Source organism: Schistocerca americana, chromosome 1 (assembly GCF_021461395.2).
Source record: "Schistocerca americana isolate TAMUIC-IGC-003095 chromosome 1, iqSchAmer2.1, whole genome shotgun sequence".
Taxonomy (NCBI): domain Eukaryota; kingdom Metazoa; phylum Arthropoda; class Insecta; order Orthoptera; family Acrididae; genus Schistocerca; species Schistocerca americana.
Genome location: NC_060119.1, coordinates 206,845,216 through 206,869,644, shown reverse-complemented (window position 1 = coordinate 206,869,644; position 24,429 = coordinate 206,845,216). Strand labels below are relative to the sequence as shown.

General features: G+C 39.8%; 1 protein-coding gene across 1 annotated transcript in view; it reads left to right on the top strand.

The window, feature by feature from the left end:
• Positions 1 to 24,429, top strand: part of LOC124594338 (calcineurin-binding protein cabin-1-like) — a 244,964-nt gene that overhangs the window by 218,269 nt on the left and 2,266 nt on the right. Inside the window, exon 31 of the mRNA XM_047132739.1 lies at positions 20,662 to 20,760. Coding sequence (XP_046988695.1) covers positions 20,662 to 20,760 — 99 coding nt within the window. The remainder of the gene's footprint in view (positions 1 to 20,661; positions 20,761 to 24,429) is intronic.

Here is a 24,429-nt window from a genome sequence, read left to right as displayed (position 1 = left end):
TCAACCCTCCTGGTTCCTTCATGCACTGCACTGAATACCTTCTCAATCATTCCGACATTAGCTCTCAATACATGTCCTGCTCATTCCAGTCTTTTAGTCTTAATGCAACTGACAATGTCTGGTTCATTATCCAGTGTATATAATTCACTGTTGAATGTCCTCCTCCGGACACTACTTTCTTCTACCTCCACATTGACATCAATACTCTGCAATCCACTTTACAACGTGTGGTGCTGGTTACCCCATACCACTACTAGTCATTTTCTTTCCTGTGCCACTCAGAAAAACGACTGTCAGCGCATATGCTTCCATATGAGCCCTAATTTCTCACATCTTATCTTTATGGTCCTCACACGCAATGTATGTTGGAGGCAACAGAATCAATCTGCATTCAGCTTCAAATGATGGTTCTCTAAATTTTTTCAATAGTGCTCCTCGAAAATAACATTGCTTTCCCTCTAGGGATTCCCATTTGAGTTCGCAACACTTTTGTGTTGTTCGAACTTACCACTAACAAATCCAGCAGCCCGCCTCTGAAGTACTTTGATATCATCCTTTAATCTGACCTGGTACAGATCCCAAACACTTGAGCAGAACTCAAGAATAGGCTGCACTATCGTCCTAAATGTGGTCTCCTTTATAGATGAACCACACTTTCCTAGAACTCTTCGAATAAATCGAAGTCAACCATTCACCTTCCGCACCAAAAACATAGAGGTCATAATACACTTCCGTGGGGCACTCCTGATGATATCTTGGTCTCTGTTGAACACTCACCATCCAGGACAACATACTGGTTTCTATAACTTAAAAGTCTTTGAGCCACTGACATACCTGTGAATCTATTCCATGTGCTCATACATTCTTTAACAGACTGAAATGGAGCACCATGTCAAACACTTCCTGGAAATCTAGAAATATGGAATCTGTCTGTAGTCCGTCATTCATAGTTCACAGCATATCACATGAGAATAGGGCAAGCTGAGTTTCAGATGAGCAATGCTCTCTAAAAGAATGCTGATTTGTGGACAGAAGCTTCTCGGTCTCAAGAAAATTTATTATACTCAAACTGAGAATATGTTAAAGGATTCTGGAGCAAACCCATGTTAGGGGTTGGTCTGTAATTTCACGGGTCCATTCTTTTGCCCTTCTTATATGCAGGAGCCACCTGCAGTTTTTTCCAGTTGCTTGGGACTTTGTGCTGGGCTAGAGATTCACAATAAATGCAAGCTAAGTAAGAGGCCAGTGCCATAGAGTACTCCTTGAAAAACCAAATTTGGACTCCATCCAGACCTTGTGGCTTGTTTATTTTCAACTCCTTCATTCACTTGCATGAACAATTCCTTGAATGTGAAATTTAGAACTTTGGCTTTACTTTTGCTACCTTCAACTGCCACACCAGACTGTTCAACAAGTGACTGGATGACAGCCTCAGACCCACTTAATAATTTTACATAGAACTGGAATTTCCTTGGGTTCCCTGCCAGATCTTTTGCCAATGTATGACGGTGTTGGTAGTTGTATGCTTTGCACATAGATCTTGTCATAGAGCCATGAATCTCTACTAACCACTGCTTGTCGTCATTTGTGCTTTCTCTTTTGAACTGAGAGTGCAGCAGCCTCTGCTTCCTCAGCATTTTCTGGATCTCATTATTAAACTGTGCTGGGTCTTTTCTGTCCTTAACCCACTTATTAGGCACATAATTCTCCAGACCATGATTTACAGTCTGCTTAAACTTTGCCCTTAGTTCCTCTACATCCATCTTACTGGAACTAAATGGTATTAGTTCACTGTCTAAGTGAGGTTCTGGCAACTGCTTGTCTGCTCTTTTTAGCAGAAACAGTCTCCTAGCCTTCTTAACTGATTTATTAGCTCTCATAACCATAGTTGCTATAATGACTTCATGATTGCTAATCCCTGTTTCTATATTGACATTGTCGACCATGGTCCAGCCTATTTTTAGCTACAAGGTCTATGAAATTTACATAGTGTGTGGGCTGCTGAACTAGCTGCTCAAGACAGTTTCCAGAAAACATGCTCAAAAGTACTTCGCGTGACTGTATGTCTGTACCCCCAGTCTATACTTGGTTGGTTAATGTCACTTCCAAATAGTAATGTATGATCTGGGTAAGTACGTGCTACTGACCATAGACATTCTTCCTTCCAGTGGCCCAACAATTTGTGTAAACAGCTTTTTTACAAATACGCCAACATACTTTTATTAAATTTTGCAAGTATCCATGTTTCTGTGCTGTATGTTAACACCAGCTTCACCAAAATGTTATACATCATAACTTTAGTTTACATGAGCAGCAGCTTAGATTTCAGATAGGTTCGGAGGCTGTGGTATCACATCTTGGCGGATAATATTCATTTTTGGATTTCAGAACTGACATTGTTCTTACAGCATACTTATGACCCAAGGTAAGTGAACCTATGCATAACATCAAACTTAACATGAACAACTTTTTATGAGTGGAAGGTTATTAAGATAGTATTTTTAGTTAGAGGCATATACTTAGTGTTCCCTTAATGTACTTTGAAGTTCATCCTTCAAGACCAGTAAAGGCTTCTTTCATTGCATTTTGCATTTTTATAGTTATGCCAATATCATCTGCAATGCATGCACTTGAAATGATTTGTATAGGGTAGTATCCCTTGATTGATGGACTTAATACAAGCAGAACCAGTAGAAAAATGCAGAAAATAAATCTGTCAAACATTTCCACTAGCTTGTAATTAAGATGTGGGTAGATAAGTATTCCTGAAAAATGGAATTTGTATGTGTATATGGTGATACCATGGTGTGCTGTAACTATAGGGGAATTTGACTGTTACCAAATGCATATATAATCTAATATCTTCTTTAGCAGGCATGTACCTTATGTTGAAAATGCTGTTGGTGACCATCAGTATGGATTCATCAAGGAAGATATACCGGTGATCAGATTTTTATGATACAGCAAATAGTGGAAGAATGTGAAGGATTAGAGATTTATACATATCACCTCTTTATAGACTTCAGATCAGGCTGTCACAGTATTGACAGAAAGGAGCTGTATATAGCAATGGAAGAATTAGAGATTACTAATAAATATTTAGCAAGGCATGGACTGTATATCTAAATGACAGATTAGATGCCATAGGAAGGGAACTGTTCATTGTTGTCGACGAAAGTATTGTGTGTATCAAGGTAAAAATTGAGTCTAACTGTGAAGTTGGACACAGTAGCAGGCCTACATGAGCTCAAGTTAATTATTGGATATTTTTACTGGCTATCCAAGTCTGCTATGACAGTTTTAGACTCACTCAATGAAATTCTACACATCATAGCATGGAAATACACAGAGCATGCAATGTTAGGCGGAGGCAACTTTCACCTACCGAGCATAGACTGAGATGCTTATGGATTCATTGCAGTTGGTATGGACAGACAGTCATGAGAATTAGTTTTGAACACATGTGTTTGACACAGTACCCCACTGCAAACTGATAACCAAGGTCTGAGCATATGAATAAAGTTCCCAGATATGTGAGATAGAACCTAGTGTGTTGCCTTCAACAGTAAATGTTCTTCAGAGACAAGGGTATCATCAGGAGTGCCCCAAGGGAGTGTAATAGGCCTGCTCTAATTCTCTGTATACATTATGATCTGATGGGCAGGGTAAGCAACTGTTTGCTGATGATGCTGTGGTATATCGTAAAGTGTTGTTGAGTGACAATAGGAGTATACTAGATGACTTAGACAAAATTTATGGTTGGTGTGATGAATGGCAGCTAGCTCTGAATGTAGAAAAATGTGAATTAATGTGGATGAGTAGGAAAACCAAACCCACAATGTTTGGATACAGCATTAGTAGTGTCTTGCTTGATACAGTCACATGGTTTAAATGTCTGTGTATAACATTGCAAAGTGATATGAAATGGCGCAAACATGTGAGGTTTGTGGTTGGAAAGGTGAAAGGGTGACTTCGATTTATTGGGAAAATTCTAGGAAAGTGTGGTTCATCGGTAAAGGAAATTGCATTTAGGACACTAGTGCAACCTATTCTTGAGTACTGCTTTAGTGTTTGGGATCTATACTGGGTGAGATTTAGAATATGTTGAAGCAATTCAGAGGCAACATGAAAGTGTTAGGGAGATGCTTTGGGAACTCGAATGGGAGTCCCTGAAGGGAAGGTGATGTTCTTTCAAGGAACACTATTGAGAAAATTTAGAGAACCGGCATTTGAAGCTGTCTGCAGAATGATTCTACTGCCACTAACATATATTTTGCATAAGAACCATGAAGGTAAGGTAAGAGAAATTAGGACATGTAAGGAGATGTACAGATGGTCACAGTAGTGATACAGGGCACCCTCAGCAATGCACCATACTGTGGTTTGTGGAGTATGTATGTAGATTTAGATGCAGATGTAAATGTAAATTGGTCAGTAGTGAAAGATACTATGGAAAGAACATGAAGTCAAATTAAAGTGCTGTATATGTTCTCAAGTACTGTGAACACAAAAAATTGGCTAAGTCAGGGAGATCCGTTACCCTGCCTTCTGTGTAATACAGGCTTTGAATGGGTTATAAGAGATACAAGTGTCAGCATCAACAACAGATGCAACAAAATCAGCAGTAGAACTAGGTTGCTCTGCTACAGAAACAACATGATCAGCTTCAGCACTTTGTATGAAGCACTAAGCCAGTCTCCACCTCAGCTGCCATTTCATCGTTTAGTTGTAAATACGTGTGATCTATATATACAGTTTAAAGAAGTTGGACATTTAGCTGCATCAATTGCAAATGGTTTCACAGGTGGTGTTTCTGACTCTCAATGTATAACACATTTCATAAGGTCCTTCATCTGAATAATTTCAAACTCTTTTATAAATTGAGTGAGCTAACTGACCTCAGTCAGTTAGATTATTTAAGGATCTGCATTAGCTTACTTGAACATTTGCCTAAAACACAGAAGATGTAGCCGTTCACTTGGAATTCATTCACCATAGAAAGGGAGGCAGCTAGTTTTACAGCTCCTAGGCAGTAGACATCGAAGACCAAAGCTAGTGATCTAAGTTTCAGTGAGAAATTATAAATAGCAAATGTTTGCATGTAGAGTCATTATTTCATTGCCTTTGTCTGCTTGACTTCAGATAGTCAAACAATGGAAAATCCAGGATGGAATGTAACAATATTGTGAGAAGGAAAGATACTGCTCACCATACAGCGGAGATGCTGAGTCACAAATAGGCACAACAAAATGACTTTCACAATTATAGCTTTCGGCCGTTAAGGCCTTTGTCAACAATAGACACACATATGCATGCACGCGTGCGTGTGCGCGCGCGCGCGTGCGCACACACACACACACACACACACACACACACACACACACACACACACACACGTGCGCGCGCGTGCACACACACATTCACACACTCATGCAAATGCAACTCACACACACAACTGCAGTCTCAGGCAGCCACACTGCCAGTGGTTTCACTTGCCTGGGACTGCAGTTGTATGTGTAAGTTGCATTTGTGTGTGTGTGTGTGTGTGTGTGTGTGTGTGTGTGTGTGTGTGTTGTTGACATAGGCCGTAATGGCTGAAAGCTATAATTGTGAAAGTCTTTCTTGTTGTGCCTATCTGCGACTCAGCATCTCCGCTATATGGTGAGTAGCATCTTTCCTTCTCATAATATTGTGACTTGAGATAGTGAATATCAGCACATGCCGACAGCTGAGCTGTGCCAGGTACCAACAGAAAAAAAAAAAAAGAAAAACCAATGAATCCCATAATCGGTCCAGAAACAACATTGCTGTACGCATTGCCTCTTTCAGTCCATATTTTGGGCACATGTGGGAAATTCCAACTAGAGAGCAGTGAATCATTTCCATTAATTAATTTGCAAATGTATAATAAATTTTGGAAATTTGTGGTAAGTTCCTATGGGACCAAAGTGTGGAGGTCATTGGTTCCTAGGCTTACACACTACTTAAACTAGCTTACGCTAAGGACAACACACACACACACACACACACACACACACACACACACACACACACACACACACACACGTGCCCATGCCCGAGGGAGGACTCAAACCTCCGACGGGGGGAGCCGTGCAAACCATGGCAAGGCACCTCAGACCACATGGCTACCCCATGCGGCAAGTGTACAATGAAAGCCTCCCAAACTATAGCAAAAAGGAGGCTGCCCACACAGGACAAATATCTGTGGCATTGTCATATAAGTGGGCGAAGCAGACTTTTACTTTTTTTGTTATTGTTTCTAGGATTTGAGCGGTATTTGCAGCTGCAACAAGACATTTCATGCACATTCTGACCTGCAAATTAAGCTAATGATTTTGAAAGATGGCTATTGATATTTTTCCACAGATTTGAGGTTACTCTCTTGAGGAAACATATTTGGCATCTTTTAAACAGAATTTTTTTTATTGTAGTTTTGTCACAGGACAAACAAACGGTATCATAACCAGTTTCAACTTCTTAGCAAATCGTCACCTGTTGACATGTTTAAAAAGAAGGAATAATACCAGGAAACTACAAAGTGCATTCAAGGTATAACATCTCAGATTTCTTTGTCAGGACTGGAAACAGATAGAAACTTGTGGTTTGATTTAAAATAAACACACACTCATTCTGAATGCGTGGCAGAGATGGCAGCACTGTGTGGCATAAAGAACTCTAGTGGCAGTGGCAAGAATGAGGAATGTTTTTTGTTTTTAAAATGGAAACATTTCATTGCTAGAGCAGCATGTAATCATTCATTTCATCAATTTGCATAAAGTGAGGCACACATTTAGTGATGGTGTCATGGATGCGTCTAATGTGTGTTCGTGGGTGTGACAGTTCAAAGAAGGCAGATTGTTGTGTTACAACAAACCAAGACATCTTGCCCTTGCACCAGCCAGTTTGATGGCATGATCCAGAGATTGGAGAAAGTTGTTTTGGAATCTCACTGAATGACTGTGGGACACATCACCCCAAAAGTTGACTTTCCTGTGGATCTGTGCACACAATCGTGCATGAAGATCTAAAAATGTGAATAGTGTCCTCCAGGTGGGTGCCACATATGCTGACAGACGACCACAAGACTGTGTGCATGGCATATTGCCATGCAGTGCTAATGTGTGATGATGGCTTGAGTGGGACTTCCTTTTCAGTGACTGTAACAGTGGATGAGCCATGGATACTATTTTTCAGTCCTGAAACGAAGCACCGGTCAGCTCAGTGGAAACACACACATTCACCACCAAACAAAAAATCTTATGTCTGCTCCTGTGCTGAAAGAATGACGGTGGCCATGTTTAGGGACAGCAATGGTGTAATCCTTGCTCATTGCATTCTAAAGAATGCTGCAGTGATAGGTGAATCCTACCAAGATGTTTTGAAGAACAAGTTCCTTCCAGCATTGTGCAAAAAACTACCAGAAAGGGCTGCATATGTGCCCTTTCACTAGAACAATGCACCAGCACATTTGGTGAATGATGTGCACAATTCTGAAGTTATTTCTCATGCTCCTTACTCATGTGACCGGGCTCCTAGTGAATTTTGGCTGGTTTCTCTGGTTGCACACTAATTAGCTGTGATGCTGTTGCATTAACAATTTTTCAGTGGGCAAAGTAGACTCATAAAGCAGCATTTGCAGTGGCCTGGTATCACAGCATTAATGTTGTGAAAAATGTGTATGGCTGCAGAAAGATGACTTTGAGAAGTGACACAAATTTCACAGTTTTTATGTGATTAGTTTGTGAGGAAAAAAGAATTGGAGGTGTTATAACTTGGATACACTTCATAAATTAAGAAAGCAAACTAACTTACTCTGCCAAAAAAAAAAAAAAAAAAATAAAATAAAATAAAATAAAATAAAAAATAAATAATTAATTAGTACACCCTGTTAGAGGTTTCCAATTCACTCAAGAATTATTTTTGCAACATTGCATATGGAGTACACGAGATGATTATGTTTACAGATCAATAGTACAAGCAATATCAGTGGTACCAGGTACGGAACTATGCTGAAACACCCACAAGCGACAGTACAGGCGCTGACTCTGCCATCCAGTCAATTGTACAGATGGTGAACATTGTCATGGGCTACATTTTTTTTTTTTTTTTCATCAGTCTACTGACTGGTTTGATGCGGCCCGCCACGAATTCCTTTCCTGTGCTAACCTCTTCATCTCAGAGTAGCACTTGCAACCTACGTCCTCAATTATTTGCTTGACATATTCCAATCTCTGTCTTCCTCTACAGTTTTTGCCCTCTACAGCTCCCTCTAGTACCATGGAAGTCATTCCCTCATGTCTTAGCAGATGTCCTATCATTCTGTCCCTTCTCCTTATCAGTGTTTTCCACATATTCCTTTCCTCTCCGATTCTGCGTAGAACATCCTCATTCCTTACCTTATCAGTTCACCTAATTTTCAACATTCGTCTATAGCACCACATGTCAAATGCTTCGATTCTCTTCTGTTCCGGTTTTCCCACAGTCCATGTTTCACTACCATACAATGCTGTACTCCAGACGTACAACCTCAGAAATTTCTTCCTCAAATTAAGGCCGGTATTTGATATTAGTAGACTTCTCTTGGCCAGAAATGCCTTTTTTGCCATAGCGAGTCTGCTTTTGATGTCCTCCTTGCTCCGTCCGTCATTGGTTATTTTACTGCCTAGGTAGCACAATTCCTTAACTTCTTTGACTTCGTGACCATCAATCCTGATGTTAAGTTTCTCGCTGTTCTCATTTCTACTACTTCTCATTACCTTCGTCTTTCTCCGATTTACTCTCAAACCATAATGTGTACTCATTAGACTGTTCATTCCGTCCAGCAGATCATTTAATTCTTCTTCACTTTCACTCAGGATAGCAATGTCATCAGCGAACCGTATCATTGATATCCTTTCACCTTGTATTTTAATTCCACTCCTGAACCTTTCTTTTGTTTCCATCATTTCTTCCTCAATGTACAGATTGAAGAGTAGCGGCGAAAGGCTACAGCCTTGTCTTACGCCCTTCTTAATACGAGCGCTTCGTTCTTGATCGTCCACTCTTATTATTCCCTCTTGGTTGTTGTACATATTGTATATGACCCGTCTCTCCCTATAGCTTACCCCTACTTTTTTCAGAATCTCGAACAGCTTGCACCATTTTATATTGTCGAATGCTTTTTCCAGGTCAACAAATCCTATGAAAGTGTCTTGATTTTTCTTTAGCCTTGCTTCCATTATTAGCCGTAACGTCAGAATTGCCTCTCTCGTCCCTTTACTTTTCCTAAAGCCAAACTGATCGTCACCTAGCGCATTCTCAATTTTCTTTTCCATTCTTCTGTATATTCTTCTTGTAAACAGCGTTGATGCATGAGCTGTTAAGCTGATTGTGCGATAATTCTCGCACTTGTCAGCTCTTGCCGTCTTCGGAATTGTGTGGATGATGCTTTTCCGAAAGTCAGATGGTATATCGCCAGACTCATATATTCTACACACCAACGTGAATAGTCGTTTTGTTGCCACTTCCCCCAATGATTTTAGAAATTCTGATGGAATGTTATCTATCCCTTCTGCCGTATTTGACCGTAAGTCCTCCAAAGCTCTTTTAAATTCTGATTCTAATACTGGATCCCCTATCTCTTCTAAATCGACTCCTGTTTCTTCTTCTATCACATCAGACAAATCTTCACCCTCATAGAGGCTTTCAATGTATTCTTTCCACCTATCTGCTCTCTCCTCTGCACTTAACAGTGGAATTCCCGTTGCACTCTTAATGTTACCACCGTTGCTTTTAATGTCACCAAAGGTTGTTTTGACTTTCCTGTATGCTGCGTCTGTCCTTCCGACAATCATATCTTTTTCGATGTCTTTACATTTTTCCTGCAGCCATTCGTCTTAGCTTCCCTGCACTTCCTATTTATTTCATTCTTCAGCGACTTGTATTTCTGTATTCCTGATTTTCCCGGAACGTGTTTGTACTTCCTCCTTTCATCAATCAACTGAAGTATTTCTTCTGTTACCCATGGTTTCTACGCAGCTACCTTCTTTGTACCTATGTTTTCCTTCCCAACTTCTGTGATGGCCCTTTTTAGAGATGTCCATTCCTCTTCAACTGTACTGCCTACTGCGCTATTCCTTATTGCTGTATCTATAGCGTTAGAGAACTTAAAACGTATCTCGTCATTCCTTAGTACTTCCATATCCCACTTCTTTGTGTATTGATTCTTCCTGACTAATGTCTTGAACTTCAGCCTACTCTTCATCACTACTATATTGTGATCTGAGTCTATATCTGCTCCTGGGTATGCCTTACAATCCAGTATCTGATTTCGGACTCTCTGTCTGACCATGATGTAATCTAATTGAAATCTTCCCGTATCTCCCGGCCTTTTCCAAGTATACGTCCTCCTCTTGTGATTCTTGAACAGGGTATTCGCTATTACTAGCTGAAACTTGTTACAGAACTCAATTAGTCTTTCTCCTCTTTCATTCCTTGCCCAAGCCCATATTCTCCTGTAACCTTTTCTTCTACTCCTTCCCCTACAACTGCATTCCAGTCGCCCATGACTATTAGATTTTCGTCCCCCTTTACATACTGCATTACCCTTTCAATATCCTCATACACTTTCTCTATCTGTTCATCTTCAGCTTGCGACGTCGGCATATATACCTGAACTATCGTTGTCGGTGTTGGTCTGCTGTCGATTCTGATTAGAACAACCCGGTCACTGAACTGTTCACAGTAACACACCCTCTGCCCTACCTTCCTATTCATAACGAATCCTACACCTGTTATACCATTTTCTGCTGCTGTTGATATTACCCGATACTCATCTGACCAGAAATCCTTGTCTTCCTTCCACTTCACTTCACTGACCTCTGCTATATCTAGATTGAGCCTTTGCATTTCCCTTTTCAGATTTTCTAGTTTCCCTACCACATTCAAGCTTCTGACACTCCACACCCCGACTCGTAGAACGTTATCCTTTCGTTGATTATTCAATTTTTTTCCCTTGGCAGTCCCCTCCCGGAGATCCGAATGGGGGACTATTCCGGAATCTTTTGCCAATGGAGAGATCATCATGACACTTCTTCAATTACAGGCCACATGTCCTGTGGATACATGTTACGTGTCTTTAATGCAGTGGTTTCCATTGCCTTCTGCATCCTCATGTCGTTGATCATTGCTGATTCTTCCGCCTTTAGGGACAATTTCCCACCACTAGGACAAGAGAGTGCCCTGAACCTCTATCCGCTCCTCCGCCCTCTTTGACAAGGCCGTTGGCAGAATGAGGCTCACTTCTTATGCCGGAAGTCTTCGGCCGCCAATGCTGATTATTTATCAAAATTTAGGCAGTGGTGGGGATCGAACCTGGGACCAAAGACGTTTTGATTATGAATCAAAGACGCTACCCCTAGACCACGGGCTACATTAAGCTATGCTTGCTCAACCTTTTCGCATAGTTCTGTAAGAGTTGTTGGTTGATGAGTTGCATGAGTCACTTCTCATTCCATCATATCCCAAATGTGCTCAATTGGAGAGAAGTCCAGAGATAGTGCTGGCCAGGGATGCTGCTGCCCATCTTGCAGAGCACGTTGAGTTTCACTGTCAGTCTGTGTGCAAGCACTATCCTGTTGAAACAACACATCACCTTCCTGTTGCAAGAATGGCAGAAGAGCAGGTCCATCAACATTTTGGAGGTTCAGAGCACTGATTAGCATTCCCTCCAGAAACACCATAGGTGTCTGTAGCTTAGCACACCCCATACTGAAAGGCCTGGGGTGGGATCAGTGTGTCTAAGATAAATGCCCTCTGCGAGACAGCACTCACCAGGCCTACATCCTACGCACAAACAGTCATCACTTGCATGCAAGCAGAATCTGCTTTCATTGTTGAAGACCATGGCATGCCATTCCATCTTCCAAGTGATCCTCTGACGGCACCAGTCAAGCCATGCACATCGATGCTGGAGCATGAGTGGAAGATGGGCTTAGAGGGTGCATGCCTGTAGTCCCATTGCTAATAATCAGTTTGCAACAGTTCATGTTCACACGTCTGGGCTCACAAACCTTCTTATCTGTGCTTTGGTAGCTGTATAATCTGCCTCTGCTGCCCTTACAATTATGACAATCCTGGCAGGTGTCTGTTCTGCGTGGACATCCAGAACCTCATCTACAAGTGTGAAAATGTTCACATGACAACTGATACCAGCATCATTGCACAACTGATGCAGCACATCCAACTTGTGTGGCAATTCTCCAAAAGGACTATCTCACCATTTGGAAGGCCACAAATTGACCCCTATCAAACTCACTCATTTGGCTGTAGGAATAATGAGTGCATCTCCGTGACATAGTTGCCTGCTTGCTTCACACATTTGCTCCACATTGAGCCTTCTGGCTGTGAGAATTCCATATTAAAGGGTAGACACAGACGGCACTCTAGTAGTTATACCACTATGCTGTCTGTTGGTGGATGATGTTGAAACAGTTATCAGTACACCTACTATCACCCAGGTGGCATATGCTGTCATTGGATCAAAATCTACATAGTCTTTCCAGGTGTACTATCATTTTTATGGCAGTGTATATTCACAACTACTTATATTTTACTGCATTATGTACTAAATGGTCAGAGTATGACTGAACAGCTGGAAGAGGTGCACATAATGTAAACATATGTGCACACAGATTCAACATTCAGAGCACAAGTGTGTTTTCATTGTGAACATCTGGCCTGTTCAGTTGTACTTTGATGAGGTGTACTGCATAATGTATTCAGGTGAATTTAGTTGTGAATGTATATTAGTTTGATCTTATAATTTAGTTTCGTGGTGTTTTACTAACCACCTTTTTCTTTATTTTTAAAGAGTTCACTTACAACTACGTGCTATGAAATTGGTACTTCTTATGAAGCCAAGATAGATACGCAGTCCATGCCTACCACAGTAGTACAAGTTTATATGCCAACTAGCTCCACAGATGACGAAGAGATTGATGAAATGTATGATGAGATAAAAGAAATTATTCAGATAGTAAAGGGAGATGAAAATTTAATAGTCATGGGTGACTGGAACTCGGTAGTAGGAAAAGGAAGAGAAGGAAACATAGTAGGTGAATATGGAATGGGGGTGAGGAGTGAAAGAGGAAGCCACCTGGTAGAATTTTGCACAGAGCATAACTTAATCATAGCTAACACTTGGTTCAAGAATCATAAAAGAAGGTTGTATACATGGAAGAAGCCTGGAGATACTGGAAGGTCTCAGATAGATTATATAATGGTAAGACAGAGATTCAGGAACCAGGTTTTAAATTTTAAGACATTTCCAGGGGCAGATGTGGACTCTGACCACAATCTATTGGTTATGAACTGTAGATTAAAACTGAAGAAACTGCAAAAAGGTGGGAATTTGAGGAGATGGGACCTGGATAAACTGAAAGAACCAGAGGTTGTGGAGAACTTCAGGGAGAGCATTAGGGAATGATTGACAAGAACGGGGGAAAGAAAAACAGTAGAAGAAGAATGGGTAGCTTTGAGGGACAAAATAGTGAAAGTAGCAGAGGATCGAGTAAGGTAAAAAGATAAGGGCTAATAGAAATCCTTGGGTAACAGAAGAGATATTGAATTTAATTGGTGAAAGGAGACAATATAAAAATAGGTAAATGAAGCAGGCAAAAAGGAATACAAATGTCTCAAAAATGAGATCGACAGGAAGTGCAAAATGGCTAAGCAGGGATGGCTAGAGCACAAATGTAAGGATGTAGAGACGCATATCACTAGGGGTAAGATAGATACTGCCTACAGGGAAATTAAAGAGACCTTTGGAGAAAAGAGAATCACTTCCATGAATATCAAGAGCTCTGACGGAAACCCAGTTCTAAGCAAGGAAGGGAAAGCTGAAAGGTGGAAGGAGTATATAGAGGGTCTATACAAGGGTGATGTTCTTGAGCACACTATTATAGAAATGGAACAGGATGTAGATGAAGATGAAATAGGAGATATGATACTACGTGAAGAATTTGATAGAGCACTGAAAGACCTTAGTCGAAACAAGGCACCGGAGTAGACAACATTCCATTAGAACTACTGACAGCCTTGGGAGAGCCCGGCCTAACAAAACTCTACCATCTAGTGAGCAAGATGTATGAGACAGGCGAAATACCCTCAGACTTCAAGAAGAATATAGTAATTCCAATCCCAAAGAAAGCCGGTGTTGACAGATGTCAAAATTACCAAACTGTCAGTTTAATAAGCCATGGCTGCAAAATACTAACACGAATTCTTTACAGATGAATGTAAAAACTCGTAGAAGCCGACCTCGGGGAAGATCAGTTTGGATTCCGTAGGAATGTTGGAACAGATGAGGCAATACTGATCCTACGACTTATCTTAGAAAATAGATTAAGGAAAGGCAAACCTAGGTTTCTAGCATTTGTAGACTTAGATAAAGCTTTTGACAATGTTGACTGGAATACTCTCTTTCAAATTCTGAAGGTGCCAGGGGTAAAATGCAGGGAGTGTGAAAGGCTATTTACAATTTGTACAGAAACCAGATGGCAGTTACAAGAGTCGAGGGGCATGAAAGGGAAGCAGTGGTTGGGAAGGGAGTGAGACAGGGTTGTAGCCTATCCCCAATGTTATTCAATCTGTATATTGAGCAAGCCGTAAAGGAAACAAAAGAAAAATTCGGAGTAGGAGTTAAAATCCATGGTGAAGAAATAAAAACTTTGAGGTTCGCCGATGACATTGTAATTCTGTCAGAGACAGCTAAGGACCTGGGAGAGCAGCTGAACAGAATGGACAGTGTCTTGAAAGGAGAATATAAGCTGAACATCAACAAAAGCAAAATGAGGATAATGGAATGTAGTCGAATTAAATTGGGTGATGCTGCGGGAATTAGATTAGGAAGAGAGACGCTTAAAGTAGTAAATGAGTTTTGCTATTTGGGGAGCAAAATAACTGATGATGGTCGAAGTAGAGAGGATATAAAATGTAGACTGGCAATGGCAAGGAAAGCGTTTGTGAAGAAGAGAAGTTTGTTAACATCGAGTATAGATTTAAGTGTCAGGAAGTCATTTCCGAAAGTATTTGTATGGAGTGTAGCCATATATGGAAGTGAAACGTGGACGATAAATAGTTTAGACAAGAAGAGAATAGAAGCTTTAGAAATGTGGTGCTACAGAAGAATGCTGACGATTATATGGGTAGATCACGTAACTAATGAGGAAGTATTGAATAGAATTGGAGAGAAGATAAATTTGTAGCACAACTTGACTAGAAGAAGGGATCTGTTGGTAGAGCATATTCTGAGGCATCAGGGGATCACCAATTTAGTGTTGGAGGGCAGTGTGGAGACCAAGAGGTGAATACACTAAACAGATTCAGAAAGATGTGGTTGCAGTAGGTACTGGGAGATGAAGAAGCTTGCACAGGATCGAGTACCATGGAGAGCTGCATCAAACTAGTCTCTGGACTGAAGACTACAACAAACAACACGATGCCATTTGTGTGATCCAAGTCAGAAAAATACTACTGAAATAATTTTTATTTATATTCTGTTTTTATAACCTCTACCTTCATTTTAGTAAAAACATAAATGAAGAAGACACCATTGACGTGTGAACACTTGCGTCATATGATTTAGCAAGTGTGTGAAGGATCTGTAGCCAGGTGATAAATCTGCATCTACATCTACAACATACTCCAGAAGGCACCTATTGGTGTGTGATGGAGGGGACTTCTGGTACTACTAACTGATCCACCCTATCCTGTTCCTCTCACAAATGGTGCATGGCAGGAATGATTGTTCGTAAGCATCTGTATTACCTCTAATTTTTCAAATTTTCTTGTCATGGTAATTTCCCGAGATGTATGTGGGAGTTGCCATTGGAGTTTGTTGAGAATCTCTGTAACGCTCTTGCACCAACTAAATGACTCCATGATGAAAACATGCTGCTCTTTGTTCTCTGTTGTATCTTCCCTACCTCATCTATTAGTCTTATCTGATAAGGGCTCCAGACTGATGAACAGTTCTCAAGAATCAATCAAACTAGCATCTTATAAGCCACTTCCTTTGTGGATGAGTTACACTTCCTTAAGATTCACATCCCACCTAAGGTTGCTCTGCAAATTGTCTGGTTAATAATGAATAACAGAAAATAATAGGTCCCACTAACCAGATTAATATACAGTGAGGTAATTTGGCTGTATAGAAAATTGGTAGTTGTTTGTTGGGGAATGTTCCTTGATATAACTACTAGCTCAGTTTTGAATTATATATTATTTGCACCAGTCTGTTCTTGTTCCTCATTAATGTTTTTCTTTTCAAATTTCCCCATTTGCAGCTACATAGTAAAAAATAGTGAAACCTTTTTCTCACCACATATCAACATACTGTGAGCAGTTCATGTAACAGAAATATTGAAATGCTTGCAGCTTCTTAAACCCTCCTCCCCGCACACATACACGCCTTGTACCGCTACTAGTCATTTCCACTCAGAAATAGAGCAGGGGAAAAATGACTGTCTGTATGCCTCTGTACAAGCCCTTATCTCTCAAACCTCATCTTCACATCCCGTATGTGAAATGTACATTGGTGGTAGTAGAATCATTGTGTAGTCAGCCTCAAATGCCGGTTCTCTAAAGTTTCTCAGTAGTAGTCCTCAAAAAGAATATTGCCTTTACTTCAGGAATTCCCATTTGATTTCCTGAAGCATCTTCATAATACTGGCATGCTGTTTGAATCTACTGGTAACATATCTAGCAGCCTGCCTCTGAATTGTTTCAATATCTTTCTTTAATCCAACCTGATGCGGATCTCAAACACTCAGGACAGTATTCAAGGGCGGGTCGCACTAGTGCCATATATATGCAGTCTACTTTATGGATGAACCATGCCTTCCTAAAATTCTCCTAATAACCGAAGTCAACCATTCACATTCCTACTACAGCCCCAACATTCTCATTCCATTTCACATTGCTTTGCAATGTTGTGCCTAGGCATTTGATAGACATGACTATGTCAAAAAGCACACTACTTATACTATATTTGAATATAATGGGTTTGTTTTTCCTACTCACCTGCATTAACTTACATTTTTCTACATTTAGATCTAGCTACCATTCATCACACCAACTAGAAATTTTGTCTAAGTCATTTTGTATCCTGCTACAGTCACTCAATGATGATACTTTTCTATATACCAGCTCCATCAGCAAACAGCCGCCGATTGCTGCTTACCGTGATTGCCGGATCATTTATGTTTATAGAAGATAACAGCCATCTTATCTCACCTCCTTGGGGCACTCCTGATGATACCTGTGTCTCTGGTGTACACTCACTGTGAAGGACAACTTACTGGTTTCTGTTACTTAAGAATCGTCGAGCCACTCGCATACTTGGGAACCTATTCTGTGTGCTTGTACCCTTGTCAACTGTCAGCAGTGTGGCACAGTGTCAAATGCTTACAGAAATCTAGGAATATGGAGTGTGCCTGGTGCCCTTTATGTATTGTTCGCAGGATGTCATGTGAGAAAAGGGCAAGCTGGAGTTCCACGAGTGAGACTTTCTAAAACCACTCTGATTTGTGGACATAACTGCCTCGGTCTCAGGAAACTTTATTACATTTGAACTGAGAATATGTTCAAGGATTCTGCAGCAAACTCTTGTTAGGGATATTGGTCTGTAATTTGGCGGGTTCGTTCTTTTGTCCTTCTTATACACAGGAGTCACCTGCATTTTTTTCGGTTGCTTGGGACTTTGCACTGGGCTAGAGATTCACAATAAATGCAACTTAAATAAGTCTCCAATGAAGTAGAGTACCAGCTCTTTTAGTTGCTTCTGTACACCAGTGTTGCTTATTACTATGTCTTGCATATGGGAATCTGTGTGATGGTCAAATGACCGTATGTGTTTGTACAATTGTCGTGCAAGAACAACTTCTTAAATGCAAAGTTTAAAACTTCGGCTTTACTTTTGCTGTCTTCTACCACAACACCAGACTGGTCAATGAGCGACTGGATAGAAGCCTGAGACCCAGTTAGTGAATTGATCTGGGACCATAATTTTCATGAGTACTCTACAAGATCTTTGGCTAAGGTATATGATGGTAGTTGTCATAAGCTTCGCCCGTTGATCTATTTACAGATTTGTATTAACTTAACAGATTTGTATTAACTTTTACCTGTCATCATTTGTGCATTTTCTTTTGAACCAAGAGCATTTTTGGCTTTTGTTGTTAAACCATGGTGGTTTTTTTCCATCTGTAATCGACTTATTTGGCACATACCACTCCAGAGTTTGATTTACAATCCATTTAAACTTTGCCCGTAATTCCTCTATGTCCGTCATACTGGAACTAAATGCTGTCAGTTCATTGTCTAAGTGGCATGCTAACAACTGTCTGTTTGCTCTTTCTAGCAGAAATACTTCCCTAGTCTTCTTGATTGACTTGTTAACTTTGGTAACCAAAGTCACTCCGAAGACATGATGGTCAGGCTAACCCCATTCGTTACACTGGCGCTGTCGATCAGGTCAGGCCTGTTTCCACCTGTGAGGACTAAAATATTTCCGTTGTGTGTGGGCTGTTGAACTAGCTGCTGAAGACAGTTTTTGGAAAACATGTTCAAAAGAAATTTGGAAGACTGTCTGTCTGTACCCCCACAATGAATCCATAGATGTCCCCATCTATACTCAGTAGTTTAAATTTCCCTCCAAATAATATTGCATGATCTGGGTGTATCCATATTACTGTCAATGACTCTAAAACCACTCACAGCTGAACAGAGTGTCCAGTAAAAGCATTCAACAATTAACATGATTTCACCTAGAACTGCTATAATATATCTTTTCATTATGTTCTATGAATCACTTAATATCTCAGAGCTTCCTACTTTGGGTTTTAATCAGCTCTCAGTCCCGAGAATAATTCGAACATGAGATGTTTCTGGTGGGCATTAAATTCAGGAACTTTGTTACAAATGCTTTGACAATTTACTGATAAAATTTTGAGCATTGAAGTGTCTTTATCTGAGCACAGAGTGATTTCACTATCAGCGTATCATCTGGCAAATACTCATCAGAGAATCTCAGTCTGTTGCCTAGCCTAAAAAACCCCCTGTGCCCTCCATAAGAATTGTGCTACCCTATTAGCTGCTTCCTTTGTGTAGTGCACCCCTGACCTATTGAGGGGAGTCCAATTCCCCGACTGACACCGCAGGTCCAGAAATCTGCAGCCAAGACTTTCACAGAATCAACTTGCAGATGACTGCATTCTGCACACTCAATGGCCCCTGGGAGGGCTTCTTCCACATCTCTGATGAGGTCCCCCTGCACACATACTGACTGCTCATTGGCTTTCTGCCTAAGGGGCTCCATAATGTGCCTAATGGTGCACCTCCTGATAACTAGAAAACTCCTCCCCCTGTGTGTCTGCACAGATCCTGCTGAAGGAGTGGGCACTTGTCCACTCACAGGGTGAATGGGCCAAGCTAGAGGACCAGCCTGCGCATTGGCCCTCCGCCTTGAGCAATGCAGACACATTTCCACCCTTCACTCATCCTCCTGTGAAGACAAATCCACCATGTTGGGTACACTAGGAGGTGCCTCAGGAGGAGAGAGAATGGATGAAACAAGTGACACCTGAGGTGTTTCTGTGCCCCATCAGATTAATAGCAAGTGATGTATCTTTTTATCTCATTAAAATAAGCTCATTATGGTCCTAAAAACAGTATTTTCCATTAATATGATAAAAGTGAAGCAATCTTAGTCCCTTGTTAATGGGAAATAGTGTAGGATGATACACAATAATCACAGATTCTCTGTCAGTGAATGATTTTTATTTTCCACTTCTGTAAGTAGAAATGTAAAATAAAAATCGTTCACTTTTTTCAACATTGATAATCTCATGTAATAAATAATGTTATCCGTTGTAGGCTGTGTCTTATCAGTGGTTTCAAATATGGATACTCGGCAGGCAGGAAATCAAAGATGTAGAGTAAGAAAATTTGTTTGGAAATAGGAAGGTATAGTTAGCTTAGAAGGTGCAGATTATGCAGATGTAAATGAAAGGGTCAACCATTTAATAAAGATATTTAGGAACACAGTAGAAGATATTGCAAGTATGAGGAAGAAAATGTATTGCAAATTTCAAAAAAAACCTAATAGTAGTTAAGTGAACATATATCATCCAAAATAACACACTGTTATACATATCCTTCATGACATGGCTTCAAGTAGTTCTGAGTAACTATGGCACTATTTGTTTGTACATGTTGTATCTGATGGCATTAAAATGAAATAAATACTCTTGGCACTCCAGAAAATTCAGAATTTCAAGGACAAGAGAACAGAAAATAAAATCGAATAGTCACAGTATATACATAAGCTATATACATTACCATAAAAATAGTAAAGTGAATATGGAATAAAATTTGAGGACAAATGATTTTTTGTGTTCTGGTACATTGAAGATCTGTTCTGTATTAAAAGTGTAAACAAGTTAATACCTAATGTTTCTGTTTAAGAGAAAATACACCATGTTTTGATTTTATTTAAGCTTTTTGATAAGTCAACTATATTAGTGTGTCTGCTTCACATTTTAAACTTTATTGCAGGCAGAACATTGAATTTTATAGTCAGTTTGCATGTATGTGTTTTAGGCTGAGAGCTGTACACTGGAGCAGGCAGTGCGCATCTGTCAACAAGAGATTGTACGTGTACCCCCCAGTCCTGGAGGTGGTCCGGCACAAGCGACTCAGGTATATACTGACTGGGTGAGAGGCTCTTGTAGCTTCATGTGTTTAGTGCTCTGTATTATGATGAACATCATTCTTTATTGTTCATTTTGTTGCTTATTATTCCAATCTCTTGATCACTGTTTTTACTGACTGCAGTCTGTGAGAGAGACTGTTAATAACCCAACAAACAAATAAATCTGGTTTGATCCATTATAAATGGTTCTGAAAGCCTGCGACTGTGAAAACAATAGGTTTGTTTATAAATAACTCATCTGCTACCAGTCACGGGAATCATTCCCTGAAATGCATTGTGCAAAAAATAAAATAAAGAAAATTGTGACCGGTAGCAGATGAGTTATTTATAAATAATAATTTTTAAATGAACACACCACCATTTGACTTTATTGTTATTTGTTTAATTATGACCCAGGTTTTGGCCTTTTATGCTGTTTTCAAGTGATTGTGTTTATGTCAGTAACATATATTGCAGGACATCACAATCAAAATTTTGAGAAGAATTTTTGCTTGATGTCCTGTAATATGTGTTAATGACATACACTCAATCACCTGAAAATTTCATGAAAGGCCAAAACCTGGGTAAAAATTAATTAAACAATAATACAGTCAAATGGCAGTGTGTGTTCATTTACAAATTGCTCAGCAACACCAAAAACTGTTTAAAGAAACAATACACAGACATTTAAAATGAACAAAGTGAATCTCAATAACTTTCAGAATTTGTAATCTTTAACTAAGAGCATCATAATATAAAAACAGATGTAACATATTCCATTTTTGGAGACTCATGTTGTGTCTACAGCCTATTTATGGGGAGGGGGGGGGGGAGGGGGGGCTGCCAGTTGGGTAGTTCTAGTTATCCACTTACCCACCTTTGTTCAAACCAGTAGTTTCGTATGCCTTTTACTCCCATGTTGTTATGTAGTTGTATTTTTCTCCTTGGTGCTATACATTTCTAAACCTGTGAAGTATAATCATGTAACTGTCATATACTATTTCTTCACTTAATTATTTCTCCTTTGCTCTACTGTAGGAAGTTTCATTTTCTTTGCTATTTGCATCTAGGAACAAAGTGAAGAGGAAGAACTTGTGTATTCTACAAAGATACTCTTAAATGGATGTATAAATTAGTGTGTCTTTGAAACTCAGTGACAAGATTAATTTCCCTCAGTTGCACCACTGAGGGTTGTTTCTAAGAATGAATGAGGTGGAGATACAAGAACAAATTAAAAGCCAAACATTGATAATTACTGCAGTGTGCATTAAGCTGCTACACAAATACAAACGTAGATTATATTCTCTTTTTGTCTGCAGTTCACGATGTTCTGCTGGCAGTATCCAGTCACATGTTTTCTGTGGTGTAATTTCATTATTTGCAGTCATGTAAAAGGCCTCTTTTGAGTCAAAGGTAGATAAGGGTTTAATATCTATTTGCGATAAGAGATTAAACAGGAACCCAGATTGGACCGGGCTAGAGCAGAAAATTGAATTTAAACTCTCAAGAAGAAACATCCTGGCATTTTCCTTTTGTGTTGTTAGGAAACTACAGAACCCTGGATAGGGATTTTAATCCTGCATGATCCAGTTGTTAGATGAGTGCATCTACCATTGTGCTAACTTGCTTGGTCTTCTACTGATTCAGTTGTTGATGATAACAATGTCATATATTAGTCAGCTGTATAAAATTGTATTTGCAGTTTCTCAGGTTTTCACAGTTTCATTGATTAGTAATGTACTTCTGAGTGTGCTGCTGAGTTTTGATTCCATTTTGTGTCTTCTTTTCCTAGGGCAGCCAGCCGTGCTGTTATGCAGATGCTGCCTGGGCTCAAATCAGACAATCTACAGTCTGCTTGGAGTTGGGGCAGTGAGTACGCATAACAGCACAGCTTGCAGGCCCTGAAAATGATGACTCTGCCAGTTGTTGAAATACTGTACAAAAAATGGAATCAGTAATTCGGCTGTACAGTTAAAAGCACATCAGTGATCGTATTTTCTTTTCAATCATCCAACAAAACAGATATTGTCTATTTTTCATCTCAAATATTCCAGACCAGGTCCTGCCTTTCTTGTTATTCAATGAAGCAACAGGAAATCATCAGTTTATACTTCATTTCAATTCTCTTGTTGACTTTTTATCACCATCCAAATCGCTCTTCAGCTGGACTTTGTTGAGCTTAATAGTCATAACAGAATGTCATTTTTTGTGGTTAATTTTGAACCTTACACAACAGTGGCATAGCAAAATATAAGTTTGGAAGAGAATGTGGCTGTACACTGTTACGTTGTCAATCGTAATTCCTGTGGGGAAGGTGGTGGAGGTGGGATAGGGAGGGGGGGAAGGTGATGCAGCTATAAGCACCCATTCTGCTCGTGCATGTTTTTTAATGTTATCCAGTCACCTTCCATTAAGTATTTGTTAGATTTCGTCCTATCTCTTGAAATCCAGCAATGGATTTCCTAGATCTGTTTTCCATCTATTTACCTGCACTGCTTACCTCATTTCTTTTCATTAAAATCATTATTACAACTTCCACTCCAGTGAGTTCCCTGAGCTTTTTGTGTGTGTGTGTGTGTGTGTGTGTGTGTGTGTGAGAGAGAGAGAGAGAGAGAGAGAGAGAGAGAGAGAGAGAGAGAGAGAGAGAGAGAGTTGTTTTCCCATCCCCACAACCATCCCCCCATTAATTAACTTCTATTAAGCCTACTTCCAAAGCTTGCTGAACAGCTCCCAGTTTTTAAATTGTTTAAAACTTCTTTCTCATTGTTGTAAGCCAAAGCAGATAATACGCATTGATTGTAAACTTTCCATTTCAGAAATATTAGAAGCATACTTTCATAAAACTCTGTTCATTTTAGTAAAGGACCTTTAGGCCATTTTTGCTTCTGGTTTATTTCTCTTCCTGTGCTTCCTGAATACAGTAATTCTGTAACTAGTTCTGTTACTTCATAGTTAATTTATACTGTTTTTGTTTTCACTTTGTTCAGCATACATCATTTTAACAATATTAGAAAAAGGATAGATTGCGACCCACCTTAAAGATGACCTGTTGAGTTGCAGACAGGCAGAATGAAAATACTGTTACACATTATAAGTTTCAGCGAAAGCCTTCTTCAGCAAGGAAAACACACACATTTACACAAATAAGCTCTGGTTGGAGCTGCCGGTGGTAGCACTCATGTGCAAGAGATGTGCTTGCTTGTGTGAATGTGTACTTGTCTTTGCTGAAAGTGGCTTTGGGTGAACACTATAATGTGTAACTGTCCATCCGCAACTCAAGAGGTCATCTTTACAGTGAGTAGCAATCTATCCATTTCCTAATATTGTTGATATTACAACCTGGAGTTTCCATACATTATTTTAATTTTGTTATTAAGTTTTGGGTATACTTTCACATATGGTTTAGTAAGTTGTACAGTATCATCAACAATACACACCTTACTCAGCTGCATTCCATTATTAATTTTTGGACATACTTTCACATCTGGTGTATTAAGTTATACAGTATCATCAACAAAACAGCTTGTTCAACTATGTTCCGTAAACCCATATTCTCATATCTTTTTTCCCTGTTTAGGAATCTGAAAGCTTCTTTTAGAATGACTGAGAATTGTTTCTATGATATGGAATCTCTTTGCCTGACTCCTCTTTCAATTCTGAGTGTACCTTTGTCCTGA